Source organism: Salmo trutta, chromosome 24 (genome assembly GCF_901001165.1).
Source record: "Salmo trutta chromosome 24, fSalTru1.1, whole genome shotgun sequence".
NCBI classification, from domain to species: Eukaryota; Metazoa; Chordata; class Actinopteri; order Salmoniformes; family Salmonidae; genus Salmo; species Salmo trutta.
In genome coordinates, this window is record NC_042980.1 from 26181278 (window position 1) to 26199486 (window position 18209).

The 18209-nt window shown below is 42.5% G+C and overlaps 1 protein-coding gene across 1 annotated transcript; it reads right to left on the reverse strand.

Annotated features, from left to right (window-relative positions):
• Nucleotides 1-556: 556 nt before the first annotated feature.
• On the reverse strand, nt 557-18077 carry LOC115160990 (sorting nexin-4). Its single transcript, XM_029711618.1, has 14 exons — nt 17892-18077; nt 17287-17417; nt 14795-14933; nt 14455-14604; nt 13909-13956; nt 13498-13553; nt 13020-13092; nt 12336-12397; nt 12138-12203; nt 3694-3783; nt 3232-3331; nt 2688-2833; nt 2368-2482; nt 557-2087 (listed from the first exon to the last, which is right to left on the reverse strand). Exons 1-14 carry the CDS (start codon nt 17979-17981, stop codon nt 2040-2042), a joined length of 1314 nt encoding a protein of 437 aa, XP_029567478.1. The 5' UTR covers nt 17982-18077; the 3' UTR covers nt 557-2039.
• Nucleotides 18078-18209: the final 132 nt, after the last annotated feature.

The following is an 18209-nucleotide window of genomic DNA, read 5'->3' on the forward strand; positions in this document are numbered from 1 at the left end:
TAATTTGCAAATTAAAACAATGATATTCATATTTTTTAATATGTTGGCAACCATTTTATAAAAGCAAATTGTAGATAACACCCTCCAAAAGGCTTTTTATTGGCCCTTGGCTTCGCCTCGAACAGCCCTTTGGGAGTTAATTCCCGGGTTCTCATGCCTTATTGCTTAATTAATGCTGTGTGTGAGAGAGGTGGGAGGAAAAACCTGAGGTCAGTTAGGCTGCGTAAACACAAGCAGCCCAATTATGATTGGTCTTTTGACCAACAACATCAGAACTTTTCACAGCAGAGCTTTTTCAGAGTTGATCTGATTGGTCAAAAGACCAACTAGTGAAAAAAAGATCAGAATTGGGCTGCCTGTGTAAATGCAGACTAACTCATTGTTGGACTGCACTTTAAAAGCACTCCTCACAGAAGGAAATACAGCATCAACAAATGCGCATAGTGTCCTGCTATAAGCGCAGCTGTGTGCTTCTACCTTGTAGTAAAAGTAATAAGGGTTACAGTAGTTTAACTGAATTTATATAAACATTTAAACAAACACACCACACACATGATTTTAAGAGACCTTAAACTAGAATTCTTCCTATTTATTAGTGTATTTTTGGCACAATGATTACAACCTTACAACCGCATAAACAGTGCAATTTCCTGCCAGAGCGCTCTGATCTCACCCCAAATTCACGATTAACATTGCACCTCCTCCCCTAGCCCTTAGAATGAACAGAGATGCAAGAGGCCAGGGTTGTGTCCCAAATTGCACCCTTTCCTATTTAGTGCACTAGTTTAGACCAGGGCCCAGAGTGCTCTGGTCAAAAGTAATGCACTATATAGAGCATAGGGAGTCATTTGGGCCGCATCCCCAGTACACGCACAACACTACCATAAGTAAATTATCACATCCTGTCTTTCCTGTGTGACCTTCCTGTTCCTTTGGCTAGATTTATCAAAACACTGACCCACCCACTCTTCAGAAATGACAAGCCTGCCATTCATCATAGTGGTTACTTAAGGCCAAGTGCCTGAGTATGTTTTGAATGGCAAAGTACAGTAAGCCATTTAAATAGGAGGGTTACATTCTTAATGTTGCACAAAAACATCTGAAAAGGTTGAACACCTTATTTTAGTATACTGGGACAATGCACTGAGAGAGTAGAAAATACATAAAGGTCAATATAACAACCACACAAGTATAAAATTGACAAAAGCACAATAAGTGAATTATGCATGAAAATAAAACGGCAAGCACACTCTTATAGAACTAGTCTAATTGCCTCTTGCCTCCATTGTAAATAATAATTTGTTGTTAATTGACATGCATGGTTAAAGGTTCAATAACAAAAAAATCTAAATAATAGTTGTAATCTTATGTAGGGTTGCAAAATTCTTGGAACTTTCAATAAATTCTCTGGTTTTCCATTAATCCTGGTTTGAGGATTCCGGATTTCCTGCTTGTTCCCTCCTGATTCCTGGAATTTTGGGGAAAACCAGGGAATTCATAGAAAATTTGCAAGCCTAATCTTATAACGTGATTTTGAACATTGTGTAAAAGGCAGCATTGGAAAATTGGATTCAGTCCACATTTCTTGGCATCTCTATAAACAAATTGGTGTAAGTGCTTGGCGAATTACCTTAAATCAGCATTTCAGAGAAAATACATTTGTATGAAAAAATACATACATTTGTCAGACAGTCACTGAGAAATAACTGCAATTGCAAGTCGATCAAATCAAGGCAGCTAGCAATCGGACATGATAAAGATATAGAAAAATAATAATTATTTATTTATTCTTGAGCAGACATGATCAAAACACCTCTCAGTATGTTGCCATAAGGATCATAGGGACTGTGTCCAGAAATCTGTCCCAAAAAACACCCTATTCCCTATATAGTGAACAGACCCCACAAGGCTCTGGTCAAAAGTAGCACACTATTTTGGGAATAGAGTGCAATTTGGGATGCAAACCCAGGCGGAGTCCCCTGAAAAGAAGCATGTTCTGTTTTGCTGTTTGTTTGGAGGGTCTGTTTTGGCCCTGAAGATCACATCTTGTTGAAACACTCCTTTGCGTTGGTCCACACTTGTATTCCCTGAGAGAGAGAGCGAGAGAGTTTTACTTTGGTTTATTATCCATTTCACTTGCTTTGGCAATGTAAACATATGTTTCCCAAGCCAATAAAGCCCTTTGAATTAAAATTGAGAGAGAGAGAGAGACAGAAAGAGAAAAAGAGCAAAACAGAGGAAGTTGTATTATGCAGCACAGTAATACAGTATTTTACGATATATTTGGTATTGATAAAATAACACAAAAGATTACAATTTCCAGGCAGAATACTCAATACATTTTAAGTATCTGTGGGGACGTGTCACCTTTTTACACCTGCTGATCTGCATGATTGCATAGCTAATCAGGGCCTCCTTCAGGTCCCGGTCCTTTTGGTCTTTAAAGCGCTCAATGTCTACCCAGGCAGTCTTCACAAACTCACTGCGGAGAGAGAAAGACTTGCTTTATAACCTTCTCAGATCCTTAAAATTAAAAACAAAAATGGTCAGCTGGTCAACCTCCAAAGCAGCTGATTAAAGCAGCAAATAAAGTGATTAAATTATAACATGTTGGACAATCAAAGGAGCCATAGAGAGAGCGAGAGAGACAGAGGGTGAGAGAAAGAAAAATTATGTTGGTTTCTCACTCGCTCTCGGTGTTCTTCTCTTTCACAGCCTCCTCTCCCTCCTCTATCTGCTGTTCTAACACTTGTAACTTAGCTTCCCTCTGCTCTGCAGTCTCCTGGCCAAACAGCTTACTGGTCATCCCCTTCAGTGAGAACGTCCGCACAGTCTGAACACAGGGAAGGGAAGCTCAACATTCCATCTGGTCATTCTTTAAGGTTTGGATAAGCTTCACAGCAACTTTTGACTAAATAGATTTTATTTATGTGCTTGCTATCTGCTATCTATTGCCTCATATTATTTGCTGAGGAGCTCCATGTGTCTCTTTAGAAACTATGTCCAAAATGGCACCCTATGCCCCTAAATCAAATCAAACTTTATTTGCCACATGCGCCGAATACAACAAGTGTAGACTTTACCGTGAAATGCTTACTTACAAGCCCTTAACCAACAGTGCAGTTCAGGGCCCTACAGGCCCTCGTTGAAGGTAGTATACTATATAGGGAGCACGCAACCTGGTTCTTCCTAGCTGTGGAGATGGCTTCAACCTTGTGTATGATGACTCACCCCTGTGACCAGCTCCTCCTTCTGCTGTTTCTTAGAGGCTAAGTCCTGTGCAGCCATCTCCAGCTCAAACTGTGTCAGCTCATGCTTCCTGCACACTGCCCTGCAGAAACAGAGGCCTTTGCTGCTCATCATGGTTGCTACTGTACTATGTAGATGTATGATCATTCTGCACCATACACAGTGTCATGAGGGCTGTTCAATAGATTCAATGAGGGGGCTCAGTGAGTTGGAATTCAGTATGCCATTGGCAAAAGTCAACAGTGGTCCACACAGGTATTTGGCAAGTTGGCGTGAAGATGTGAAGCTACCTCCATAACAAGCACAACCCAGAACACAATGACTAGTGATTTGACTTGATAATGATCTTTCTGTATCTTGGTTGACATTAGGGTGTATAAAGTGATATTTACTTGGCCTACAGCAGCAGTCCTGGTGTTCAGTAGGTGTACTGTAATACTGTACCTTAGTGCCTCAGTATAGAACAGGTACTCCTTCAGCTGATCAGCATAGTGCTCCTCTTCCTCCAGAATATCATCTACAGAAGCAGCATACCTGTAGACAAGAGGGGAGTCCATATGAATACATTGCTTTACTCGATCACACCTTTAACAGAAGGATAGGGAAACTACATCAGCTCACTAAAGTAAGACTGAAGCACAGAAGCATCATACCTTCAGGCAAGAGATGGGAGTATGAATACATTTCCTTTAATCCATCACACCCTGTTCAGATGAACAAGGAATCATGAATACCATGCGGCAAGAACACCCAAAATACATCCATTCCAGTCAGTAGCTAGGTTTCCATCCAATTGGCAACAGATTTTCATGCGAATAGTACAATTTTTGTATCAGAATACGTTTCCATGAAATTGACATGTTGCGGATAAAAGGCTGTACATGATGCTGTAGTGCACATAAAATAACTTTTGCGGTTAAATTGTCATGTACCGAAAAAAATACAAGTTAAATGGGTTTCTATCGCATTTTCAATTCCACTGATGGTTTTCTCACAACAAATGATGCGTTATAAAGTGCATTCGGAAAGTATTCAGACCCCTTGACTTTTTCCACATTTTGTTACGTTACAGTCTTATTCTAAAATTGATCAAAAAAATGTTTCATCAATCTACACACAATACCCCATAATGCCAAGTTAATTACAGGTTTTAGAAATGTTTGCACATTTTTACAAAAAACTGAAATATCACTTTTACATAATTATTCAGACCCTTTACTCAGTACTTTGTTGAAGCACCTTTGGCAGCGATTACAGCCTCGAGTCTTCTTGTGTATGACCCTACAAGCTTGGCACACCTGTATTTGGAGAGTTTCTCCCATTCTTCTCTGCAGATCCTCTCAAGCTCTGTCAGGTTGAATGGGGACCGTTGCTGCACAGCTATTTTCAGGTCTCTCCAGAGAAGTTTGATTGGGGCTCTGGCTGGGCAACTCAAGGACATTCAGAGACTTGTCCCGAAGCCACTCCAGCATTGTCTTGGCTGTGTGCTTAAGGTCATTGTCCTGTTGGAAGGTGAACCTTCGCCCCAGTCTAAGGTCCTGAGCGCTCTGGAGCAGGTTTTCATCAAGGATCTCTCTGTACTTTGCCTTGATCCTGACTAGTCTCCCAGTCCCTGCCGCTGAAAAACATCCCCACAGCATGATGCTGCCACCACCATGCTTCACCGTAGGGATTGTGGCAGGTTTCCTCCAGATGTGATGCTTGGCATTCAGGCCAAAGAGTAAATTTTGGTTTCATCAGACCAGATCATATTTTTTCTTATGGCCTTTTACTGAGGAGTGGCTTCCGTCTGGCCACTCCACCATAAAGGCCTGATTGGTGGAGTGCTGCAATGATGGTTGTCATTCTGGAAGGTTCTCCCATCGCCACAGAGGAACTCTAGTGCTCTGTCAGAGTGACCATCAGGTTCTTGGTCACCTCCCTGACCAAGGCCCTTCTCCCCCGATTGCTGTTTGGCCGGGCGGCCAGCTCTAGGAAGAGTCTTGGAGGTTACAAACGTCTTCCATTTAAGAATGGTGGAGGCCACTGTGTTCTTGGGGACCTTCAATGCTGCAGAAATGTTTTAGTACCCTCCACCAGATCTGTGCCTTGACCCCATCCTGTCTCTGAGCTCTACGGACAATTCCTTTGACCTCATGGCTTGGTTTATGCTCTGACATGTACTGTCAACTGTGGGACCTTATATAGACAAGTGTGTGCCTTTCCAAATCATGTCCAATCAATTTAATTTACCACGGGTGGACTCCAATGAAGTTGTAGAAACATCTCAAGGATGATCAATGGAAACAAGATGCACCTGAGCTCAATTTCAAGTTTCATAGCAAAGGATCTGAATACTTAAATAAGGTATTTCTAAGGTGTTTTTTATACATTTGCTAAAATTTCTAAAAACCTGTTTTCACTTTGTCATTATGGGGGATTGTGTGTAGATTGCTGAGGAATGTATTTTATCTATTTTAGAATAAGGCTGTAATGTAACAAAATGTGGAAAAAGTCAAGGGGTCTGAAAACTTTCCGAAGGCACTGTATAGCAAATATGCCCACTCTGGTCTTGGCACGTGCACTCTAGCCAACAGCGCCTAGATACAGTGCGAGTAGGCTACCTACATGACGAGATTATTATAGATGAGTGAGATAATTTTTGTTTGTCAAATGGTAGCTAAGCATCGGTCATCATGTCACCAGAATAAGACCGCCGATAGTTATTGGAAAGGAGCATCAAGCTCATCACCGTGCACTTTCACCACTCTGTGAAGTTCATCATTTATTCCATCTGTAGCCTAATAAACTGCATGCTTTTCCAATTCATAGTGGGAGAACAACAACCTATCGCGACTCCAAATTTACTTTGATATGATGGTTATTATATTAATATTTGCGGCAAAATTATTTCCAGCATTTTCATCAATTTCCTGCACTTTTGTTTTCATTTCCACACTGTGCCATGCAGGGCTGCATGACATGAGCAAAACATCTACGCCTAGCTACTTGGTTAACTGTTGGAATCATGGAAATGAGAATGATTATTGAATCATTATTGAATAGAATGATTATTGAACAGAATGATTAAATATAGTGGGCAGCACCTTGAATACATTGTTGTTTGACATAACAACAAATGAATAAGCCTGGGAGGAATTATTGACAGGGGAACCAAAGTGTTGGTCAGTGTTTCCAGATGACCCTAATTAGATGTTACATTACATGTTTTTCTACCTTATGTAGCTAGCTAACATATTCATGCTTCACCTCTTGACGGATTAACTTACCATCACAAACTATGCACACGATTCAATGAGGCAGAAGTCTGTGTGTTGTGATTCTGGATGGACAGATGGCTAGCAACAATGACACGAAACTGCTATGTGGGGAATCGTAGGTGGCTCGTTTCATCTTATTATTGATACCATGTCTTGTTTTGACTGTCATGTCTATGCTAATATGGCCAAAAAATTCACTAGGTAGCTAACCAACCAACAACTGTAATAATGTATTTGAGAGACATGTATTTTCATTGTGCAACGGTATCTATGTTTTCAATAAACATTAGACACGAAATATAGTTTACATGTTGTCAACAATCTAAGCCAAACCCGTTTATTTTGCCCCTCGCTGAACAACCAACCTGTCTATTCCTCTGATTTAGAAGATACCGTTGCACAAACATGCTTTTCTAGGCCTACACCAGCACTGGTACCAGACTGTATTAGATAACTATGTTTGCTCTGACTCTTAGTACATTTATCAAGCTAGCTCGCCAGATTTCCAGAAGATACCGACCCTACCGTTACGCTTGTTTCCACTGAGCTGCACTGGGGTCGGAACAAAATCATGGTTACAGTAAGACATCATGGAATCGGCGCGAGATATGGGTCGGTAAACATACCTCAATGCAGGGATGGGATATGCCACTCTACTCCAAATTTTACCTATAACCACACAAGAAGATTAAAATACTGCTAGTTTTACCAGAAAACTGCCCTTTTCTTCCTCATGCTAGATAGCAGGAGCCATGGCAGCCATTATGGAATGGGACATCACGTTGAACAACAAAGGAGCAGATTGGCTGACACTGTCATTCCAAAATGGCTGCGGTGGCTACTGCTAGCTAGCATGATTTATTGACTTATACTTATTTCCCTCATTAAAATGCAAATCAATTTCTAACATTTTTGACATGCGTTTTTCTAGATTTTTTGTTGTTGTTCTGTCTCTCACTGTTCAAATAAACCTACCATTAAAATTATAGACTGATCATTTCTTTGTCAGTGGGCAAATGTACAAAATCAGCAGGGGATCAAATACTTTTTTCCCTCACTGTAAATAAGTATGGGGATGAGGTAGTTGGATGGGCTGTTTAAAGATGGGCTATGTACAGGTGCAGTGATCTGTAAGCTGCTCTGACAGCTGGTGCTTAAAGCTAGTGAGGGAGATGTGAGTCTCCAGCTTCAGTGATTTTTGCAGCTCATTCCAGTCATTGGCAGCAGAGAACTGGAAGGAAAGGTGGCCAAAGGAGGAATTGGCTTTGGGGGTGACCAGTGAGATATACTTGCTGGAGTGCGTGCTACGGGTGGGTGCTGCTATGGTGACCAGTGAGCTGAGATAAGGCGGGGCTTTACCTAGCAGAGACTTGTAGATGACCAGGAGCCAGTTGGTTTGGCGATAAGTATGAAGCAATGGCCAGCCAACGAGAGCGTACAGGTCGCAGTGGTGGGTAATATATGGGGCTTTGGTGACAAAACGGATGGTACTGTGATAGACTGCATCCAATTTGTTGAGTAGTGTTGGAGGCTATTTTATACATGACATCGCCGAAGTCGAGGATCGGTAGGATGGTCAGTTTTACGAGGGTATGTTTGGCAGCATGAGTGAAGGATGCTTTGTTGTGAAATAGCAAGCCGATTCTAGATTTAATTTTGGATTGGAGATGCTTAATGTGAGTCTGGAAGGAGAGTTTACAGTCTAGCCAGACACCTAGGTATTTGTAGTTGTCCACATATTCTAAGTCAGAACCATCCAGAGTAGTGATGCTGGACGGGCGGGCAGGTGCGGGCAGCGATAGGTTGAAGAGCATGCATTTAGTTTTACTTGCATTTAAGAGCAGTTGGATGCCATGGAAGGAGAGTTGTATGGCATTGAAGCTCATCTGGAGGTTAGTTAACACGGTGTCCAAAGAAGGGCCAGAAGTATACAGAATGGTGTCGTCTGTGTAGAGGTGGATCAGAGAATCACCATCAGCGAGAGCGACATCATTGATGTATACAGAGAAGAGAGTCGGCCCGAGATTTGAACCCTGTGGCACCCCCATAGAGACTGCCAGAGGTCCAGACAACAGGCCCTCTGATTTGACACACTGAACTCTATCGGAGAAGTAGTTGGTGAACCAGGCGAGGCAATCTTTTGAGAAACCAAGGCTGTTGAGTCTGCCAATAAGAATGTGGTGATTGACAGAGTCGAAAGCCTTGGCCAGGTCGATGAATACGGCTGCACAGTAATGTCTCTTATCGATGGCGGTTATGATATCGTTTAGGACCTTGAGCGTGGCTGAGGTGCACCCATGACCAGCTCTGAAACCAGATTGCATAGAGGAGAAGGTACGATGGGATTCGAAATGGTTGGAAATCTGTTTGTTAACTTAGCTTTCGAAGACCTTAGAAAGGCAAGGTAGGATAGATATAGGTCTGTAGCAATTTGGGTCTAGAGTGTCTCCCCCTTTGAAGAGGGGGATGACCACGGCAGGTTTCCAATCTTTGGGAATCTCAGACGATACGAAAGAGAGGTTGAACAGGCTAGTAATAGGGGTTGCAATAATTTCGGCAGATAATTAAAAAAAATAGAGAGCCCAGATTGTCTAGCCCGGCTGATTTGTAGGGGTCCAGGTTTTGCAGTTCTTTAAGAACATCAGCTATCTGGATTTGGGTGAAGGAGAAATGGGGGAGGCTTGGGCGAGTTGCTGTGGGGAGCGCAGGGCTGTTGACTGGGGTAGTGGTCGCCTGGTGGAAAGCATGGCCAGCCGTAGAAAAATGCTTAATGAAATTCTCAATTATAGTGGATTTATCGGTGGTGACAGTGTTTCCTAGCCTCAGTGCCGTGGGCAGCTTGGAGGAGGTGCTCTTATTCTCCATGGACTTTACAGTGTCCCAGAACTTTTTTGAGTTTGTGCTACAGGATGCAAATTTCTGCTTGAAAAAGCTAGCCTTAGCTTTCCTAACTGCCGGTGTATATTTGTTCCTAACTTCCCTGAAAAGTTGCATATCACGGGAGCTATTCGATGCTAATGCAGAACGCCACAGGATGTTTTTGTGCTGGTCAAGGGTAGTCAGGTCTGGAGAGAATCAAGTGTTATATCTGTTACCGGTTCTACATTTTTTGAAAGGGGCATGCTTATTTAAGATGGTGAGGAAGGCACTTTTAAAGAATGACCAGGCATCCTCTACTGATGGGATGAGGTCAATATCCTTCCAGGATACCCGGGCCAGGTCGATTAGGAAGGCCTGCTCGCTGAAGTGTTTTAGGGAGCGTTTGATAGTGATGAGGGGTGGACGTTTAACCGCAGACCCGTTACGGTTGCAGGCAATGAGGCAGTGATCGCTGAGATCTTGGTTGAAAACAGCAGAGGTATATTTGAAGGGCAAGTTGGTTAGGATGATATTTATGAGGGTGCCCGTGTTTACGGATTTAGGGTTGTACCTGGTGGGTTCATTGATAATTTGTGAGAGATTGAGGGCATCAAGCTTAGATTGTTGGATGGCCGGGGTGTTAAGCATGTCCCAGTTTAGGTCACCTAGCAGCACGAGCTCTGAAGATAGATGGGGGGCAATCAGTTCACATATGGTGTCCAGGGCACAGCTGGGGGCAGAGGGTGGTCTGTAGCAAGCAGCAACGGTGAGAGACTTGTTTCTGGAAAGGTGGATTTTTAAATGATGACGAAAAGGGCAGTTTTCTGGGAAATCTAGCAGTACTTCAATCTTCTCAATATATCAGTGTGGTTAAAAGTTACATTTGAAGTAGAATGGCATATCCCACCGCTGCATTGAGGTACGTTGTCCGACCCATATCTCACCGTAATGGTAGGGTCGGTATCGTCCAGCAAGCTAGCCATATAACTAGCGATTAGCATGAGCGGCTAACAATATTTATTTTTGGGAAGTGGCATGCAGCCGTTCTTATTCAGTGCATGCAGTAGGAGGAGAGGGAGAAAGACGACTCAAGTAGAAAGCGGAGTAAACTCTAAAAACGGACATTACACATGCCAAAATTGTGTATCACATTTAACAAACCAAACATTGAAATATCTTTACAGAAGGTAAAGTAAAAACCCAAACTGGTCTGTGCATCAATACCGGTGAATATAGTAAATTATTAACTGGGTGGTTAAAACCCTGAATGCTGATTGGCTGACAGACGTGATAAATCAGACCATATACCACAGGTATGACAAAACAGTTATTTTAACTGCTCTAATTACGTTGGTGACCAGTTAATAATAGCAATAAGGCACCTCCGGGCTTTGTGGTATATGGCCAATATACCACGGCTAAGGGCTGTATCCAGGCACTACGCTTTGTGTCGTGCATATTCGCCATATACTACACAGACTCGTGCCTTATTGCTTAAATACGGTATACCGCCCAGCCCTACCTGCAGCAAAGAGGAAGAGGAGTCTACAAGAATACATCTGCTATATTTCATTACACCCTCTCAGAAGTGAGACTCAAATATCACAGTGTTATAGCTCTGACAGACACCTGACAATGGGTGAGACTGGCTGAGAAATATGATCTGTCTTCACTATGACCATTACCAGGGGCTTAAAAGCCAGGTTGTATGTGTCCCAAGTGGCACCATATTCCTTATAAAGTGCACTACATTTGACCAGAGCCCTATAGGCCCTGGTCAAAAGTAGTGCACTAAATAGAGAATAGGGTGCCATTTGGGTATCAGCCGTTGACAGAAATGCTGCCTTTCCTTGGTACGCCTCAGCTGTCCCAGCTCTGTGACCCCTGACCTCTAGAGTTGAGCCTTGCAATCTGGAACCCATCAGTGACAGGGTAGGGGCTAATCATGTTACCACACCAAGGTGTGTGTGTGTGTGTGTCCAAGGACAGGGCCAAGACCACTTGTGATACTCAAAGAGAACTATACACAGCACCCAAGTTGAAATTAAAAGCCGCTGGCTAAGTGCCAGCCAGTTCTCAGCTGGAACCCAGAACCTTCACAACACAAGTCTCCCCATTCCCCATGGTCGACTACCTGCTACACCAGACCTTGTGCTTGAAACCCGAACTGCTTTCAAATCAAACACGGCAAATGTGTTGTATAGCTTAACTTGGGGAAACCATGTACTATGTAGAGCATTGCTGGAGTGAAGGGGGGTTGTGCAACACATCACTATATCAGCTCCTTCAATGAGCCTGTATGAGGTCTCAGAGGCTAACGAGAGAAATGGCGCCCTATTCACTATATAGTGAACTACCTTTGACCAGGCTACATAGAGAGTAGGGTGCCATTTCAGATGCATCTGCTGACAGGGAGAGAAACTGATGTCGGGGCGGGAGGTAGCCTACTGGTTAGAGCGTTGGACCAGTAACCGAAACGTTGCTGGATCAAATCCCCGAGCTGACAAGGTAAAAATCTGTCTTTCTGCCCCTGAACAAGGCAGTTAACCCACTGTTCCCCGGTAGGTTGACATTGTAAATAAGAATTTGTTCTTAACTGACTTGTCTAGTTAAATAAAGGTTACATTTAAAAAAAAAAAAATTTAATGTCCAGGGGATAGAAGGAGGAAAATACTTGCAATACAATCCTTATGTAATCCAATAAAATTGTTCTGGATTTATATTGGAGATTATTGTGTGGTTACATGTCATTAAAAAACAAACACTTACGCATCCATGTGATGGCCAGCACTTTGTAGTCCATCTCCCATCTCTTTCTCTATGGCACTCCACTCACTGTCCAACAAGCACAGAGCAGATATTTCACATAAAACAAATATATATTTGACACTAATTAAGTCATTACATTGTTCATAGTGCAGCAGCAATACACTTCACCCTTTCTTCCAAACACAGCACTTGTCTTACCTGAAGACTCGTCCATAGTTTCCATGCACTTTGTACACCCCATACAGTCGATCTGCTACCCTCTGGAGAAAGATTTTGCACAGTTCCTTTGATTCCGCTGCTTCTATTTATATGTTCTATTTTCTGTGAATTTCTGTACTGTGTAGGGAATAGGGTGTCATACTGGGATGCAACCGAAGTTGTTTGTTACAGCTGTCAGTGTGCTAGTGTTGTCAGTCTAGTCGAGTGTGAATATGCTGAGTGTGGCCAGCCTGTGTGTTACAGCCAGCTGTATGTCTAGTCCTAGTCTAGTCATGAAGCTGTGTGTTACAGCTGCAGCAAATCCACTTTTATCAGACAGACCAGCTGTGTGTTTTATCCTTCTAATGTATGTCAACTTCCAAGCCAGCTCAGGTGTGTTAACACTCACTGTATGTCTAGTCAGTAAAATGTATGTTACAGCTGACAGTATGGGAGTATAGTTAACAAACCTGGGTTCAAATACTATTTGAAATCATTTCAAATACTTTATCTTCGCTTGGTTTAGCTTGCCTGGCTCAATGGAACCATATAATAGTTCCAAAACTGGCAGGCTAGACCAAACACTCAAAGTATTTGAAAGATTTCAAATAGTATTTGACCCAGGTCTGGTAGTCAGTCTAGTCAGTAAGATGTGTGAATATGCTGACAGCTCCTTGTACTCACTGCCCGTACTCTCAGCAGCTGGGAGACTACAGTCTGAAGCTCGTCGCTGTAGTGTTTCAGCTCTGTAAACCGTCTGCAGACGCCAGGGCCAGAGAAGAGCAAGAATTCACCCAATCACTACTTAAATCAACACTTTCTTTCCAGCAAGACAGATAAACAAGACAAGAGTCAATGTTCGAACTTACATTGACCTGATCCAACTCTACTTCCCACACAGTCCCAGAACCAAGTATGGAAGTACATCAAATACAGAGCAAAGGGATGAATAGTAGAGACAGACTCATTAAATTAAGTTACAACACATGAAGATGGAAATGTATGGTTGGCTTCACACAAAAGAAAACAGTGAGACGAAAACAGTGAATCTGCCCCAAATGGCACCATATTCCCTATAAAGTGTACTACTAACGACCAGAGTCCAGTGCACTATACAGTAGAGTTAGGGTGCTATTTAGGACAGATCTTTTCTATGGCCTACTTGTCGGGATTCTTCACCCTGAATGCTGCATTCATAGCTTTCAACCTGGAATCAGCCTGTAAAAAAACAGACCAATAAATTACAAACACATTTCCCCCCACACGTTTGTTAGATCAGAGGTTGTTATTGAGGACCTGCATCATTTTAGACAACACTTCACCTTTGAGACCTAAAACATATCAGAATAAATATTACAATTAAGAGTTGTTTAAAAGAAATCAGGAGTCCTAAATATACACATGCACTATATGCATTTGTTTACACAGATTACAAACTTTACAAACGTATACTTTATTGCACTGCTGTGGTTTGCAAAGTCACATGAGGGTTGAGTAAGGTGCATCTTATCTAAGAGAGTTGACATGACAATGCAACCATGATGAGATCATTAAGTGCTGATGGAGTGAGTACCTTTGCTTGAAATCCTGTCTCGTACACCATTTCCTTCCATCCTTTTTCCTGTGGGACAGAGAGAGGATGCCGTGTGACTTTGACAAAGACCATCAGAGATAGGAGAGCCTGATGCATGGAGGCACTGGGGGTACACTGTCACACTATCAACTCAAAAGGTCAAAGGTGATCCTTTCAACTCCAGCAACACTCACACAACCCTTGTCAGTAAAGAGTTAAGCTTTAGGCCTACTTCATAAGACATTATTTCCACAACACTTCTCAGTGCTACAAAGAAACTGAGTAAGGAAATGGTCCTTGTCTGTGATATCTCTTTTCTGTCAAGGGTATATCCTGTCAAAACCTATGAACAGCACATCTGACTAGCTACTGGTACTGTTGTAGTTTTGAGAGGGAGGAATGTAGGTCTTGCTAACGATTGGGGATCACTATGGTCCTTGTCACACATAACAAGGGAGTTGGCAAGACAGCACAAACAGATTGGAATCACACTTGATTCACCCCGTTATGGTGTATAGCAGCTTGGCTACAAAGAGGCTAACTAACCTCAGTGAGGAAGATGTAGAAGATCTTGTCGTTGCAGAGAACTGGGTGGGAGGCTAATCGGAGCAGGAAGTTCTCCAGTCCAACTCTCCTTCTCTCCACAAAGTCTGGGTCCATGTTGTCCGCTGACAGCTTGTGCCACACAATCTCTGCCTGTGTGAAACAGACAAAGAATTACTATTATGTTGATAAGGAGACGGAACACCATTGTCTTTACTAAGTTAAAACTGGATGCTGTACAGTGCATTATGGGTACTGTAGTAAGTACATCATGCTACGAATATCACTTCCTAAACTATATTGCACTAATTTATTCCAAGGCATCCTCCTTGTTCTCACGTACCCTCTTCTCGGGTAACGGGGCAACAACGACAAAGGGATAGGTGACCAACATGTAGTTTCTGAGTAGCTCAAACTCGCTGTATCTCCTCCATAAGGAGTCTGGGGCTGGGATTATACCTTCTGTCACAGCATCAACTGGCCTGTCAGAAGAGAGGAAAGGACTAAAGTCATATAACTGCACTTAAATAAGAGTACCAAGTAAATATTTGATACATCTTTTAAAGGGACCAAGTACAGTATTATCCACAATTCTATGAACTCCAATGCTAAAACTTACAGTACCAGTCAAAAGTTTGGACACACCTACTTATTCAAGGGTTTTTCTTAATTTTTTTTTTACTATTTTCTACATTGTAGAATAATAGTGAAGACATCAACATTATGAAATAACACATATGGAATCATGTAGTAACCAAAGAAAATTTAAACAAATCCAAATATATTTAATATTTGATATTCTTCAAAGTAGCCACCCTTTGCCTTGATGATAGCTTTGCACACTCTTGGCATTCTCTCAACCAGCTTCACCTGGAATGCTTTCCAACAGTCTTGAAGGAGTTCCCACATTTGCTGAGCACTTGTTGGCTGCTTTTCCTTCACTCTGAGGTCCAACTCATCCCAAACCATCTCAATTGGATTGAGGTTGGGTGATTGTGGAGGCCAGGTCATCTGATGCAGCACTCTCCATCTGATGCATCACTCTCCATCTTGGTCAAATTGCCCTTACACGGCCTGGAGGTGTGTTGGGTCATTGTCATGTTGAAAAACAAATGATAGTCCCACTAAGCGCAAACCAGGTGGGATGGCAAGTTGCTGCAGAATGCTGTGGTAGCCATGCTGGTTAAGTGTGCCTTGAATTCCAAATAAGTCACAGACAGTGTCACCAGCAAAGCACCCCAACACCATCACACCTCCTCCTCCATGCTTCACGGCGTGAACTACACATGCGGAGATCATCCGTTCACCTACTCTGCATCTCACAAAGATACGGCGGTTGGAACCATCAGACCAAAGAACAGATTTCTACCGGTCTAATGTCCATTGCTCGTGTTTCTTGGCCCAAGCAAGTCTCTTCTTCTTATTGGTGTCCTTTAGTAGTGGTTTCTTTGCAGCAATTTGACCATGACGGCCTGATTCATGCAGTCTCCTCTAAACAGTTGATGTTGAGATCTGTCTGTTACTTGAACTCTGTGAAGCATTTATTTGGTCTTGAATTTCTGAGACTGATAACTCTAATGAATCTAATTATCCTCTGCAGCAAAGGTAACTCTGGGTCTTCCTTTCCTGTGGCGGTCCTCATGAGAGCCAGTTTCATCATAGCGCTTGATGGTTTTTGCAACTCCACTTGAAGAAACCTTCAAAGTTCTTGAAATTTTCAGATTGACTGACCTTCATGCCTTAAAGTAATGATGGCCTGTCATTTCTCTTTGCTTATTTGAACTGTTCTTGCCATAATATGGACTTTGTCTTTTACCAAATATGGGCTATCTTCTGTATACCACCCCAACCTCGTCACAACAGAACTGCTTGGCTCAAACGCATTAAGAAGGAAAGAAATTCCACAAATGATCTTTTAACAAGGCACACCTATTAATTGAAATGAATTCCAGGTGACTACTACCAGAAAAACGTTTCAATGGGTTGGTGTGTCCAAACTTTTGACTGGTACTGTATATATAAAGCAAGAGGAGAGCGAGAGACTACTGACAGAGAGAAGGACAGTGAAAGATAGAGAGAGACTTTATAAATATGATCCAGCAGCAAAGATTCTAGGGAGGAAATGAGAGCCCATAATGGTCTGTCTCCACTAATAATCCACACTGGGACCACAAAGCAGAGACAGGAAGAGAGGATAACAAGAAATAAAGAGATGAGCAGAGAAGCAGGAAGAGGAAGGAGAGAAGGCAAAGGAGAGGACTCCATCAGTGGCTGGGGGGGCATTCTCCAGTCTAACTGCACTGAGGGCCCGGTTACACCACACTCCCCTCTCAATGGCCAACTGGTGAACAAAGGCCCAGTGTGTGTGCGCGCGGGCATGTGTGTGCATGAGGAATAGCATGCCCTGCTCCAAGCGGAATAAAAACATATGGTTCCTTTTAAAGACTTGGCCAACAAAAAAAATACTACTCTCTGTGGCTGAAAGCGAGTAACCGGACATGAAACCAGTTAATAGTATAGCTAGCTAAAAGTAAGTAAGAAAGCTGGTGTGATGTGCAGTTTGTGACAAACAAAACCTTTAGATCACATGTTCACAATGAAGTGAGTGTACCCAAGTCAATTTTCTAAAACAGTCAGACATTAGAATCATTATCGTTAGGGTCAGACCGCCTGTAGTAACTGAATGTGTGTAATTATGCGCAGGTGCAAGGAGGTGTAGGTGTGATTGTGGAAGAAGCTGTTCATGGTGGTGTCACAAAATAGTTGCGCTGGCAGATGTAGGCTATAACAATCATCATTCACACAGATGATTCAGAGCTGATGAGACATATTTACCGTGTTTCAATTAGGTAAACAGTGTATATCTCCTGCATGTTGACTGTATTCTTCCCAGTCCTTTTCTCTGCCTCTCCAACGCTGATCTCCATCTTTCTTAGAAGACTAGTCCATTTCTCAATCTCGACCATCTAGAAGAGGATATTTCACAAGTCATAACATGGTAACAATACCATAATGAAGTATAATTTGTTGTTTACATGCAATATGGGGCATCAATATTGGTAACTAAAGCTGGTCCCAGATTAAAATAAGTACTGTTACGTTCGCAAAGTCCTTTAACTTTGTATCAGAACAAAGTTGTGTGCTAGCAAGCTAGCTCCTGGTAAAATGATCAAGCCAACCATGTTAATAAGAACAATCTGGCTAACTTTCCTCTGCGTCGACATTACAATGATTTAACTTTTAGCTGTCTTTTCCTGCACAGCCTGCAAGCTGCTGTTGACTCAGCGACAGTGGGGCTCTCTCGCGAAACTCCGTGGATTGATAAGGCCTGTAGTTCTACTGCCAGTAGCTAGAAACCCCAACTCATTCAACAGGCTCAATAAGTATCAACATCCAAATTCCTCACTTTTTTTACAATAAGAATAGGTTTGAAGCTATACCGTGTTTTTAATGTTGTTCTCTAGTTCTGCCGATGTGAGGTCGGTGTTCCCGATCACCGCTATTTCCTCGGGTCCGGAGTCTGCCATCATCTCTTCCTGAGTTTTGCCTTGTTAGCAATGTAGCAGACAGGCAGAAACTCGCATGCGCACTTTAACCCTTTTCTTTTCCCAACCTCAACTCACCTGAGTGTCATGAGAAAGATCAGCTGCTGTCTGCCCTGCCCTGTGTACATAGTCAAATATACCGTTAGGTAAAATGGTTAGGTAAGGATACTGCCAATAATAGCAGTAATGTCAATATTCGACAACAACCAAAAT

Coding starts and splice junctions, on each gene's coding strand:
- LOC115160990 (XM_029711618.1), bottom strand. CDS start 17,981: ATGATGGCAGACTCCGGACCCGAGGAAATAGCGGTGATCGGGAACACC. Junction 13,554..13,908: donor AGACAGGATTTCAAGCAAAG/GTACTCACTCCA, acceptor GTTTTTTTACAG/GCTGATTCCAGGTTGAAAGC. Junction 12,398..13,019: donor AGCTGCTGAGAGTACGGGCA/GTGAGTACAAGG, acceptor ATCTTTCTCCAG/AGGGTAGCAGATCGACTGTA.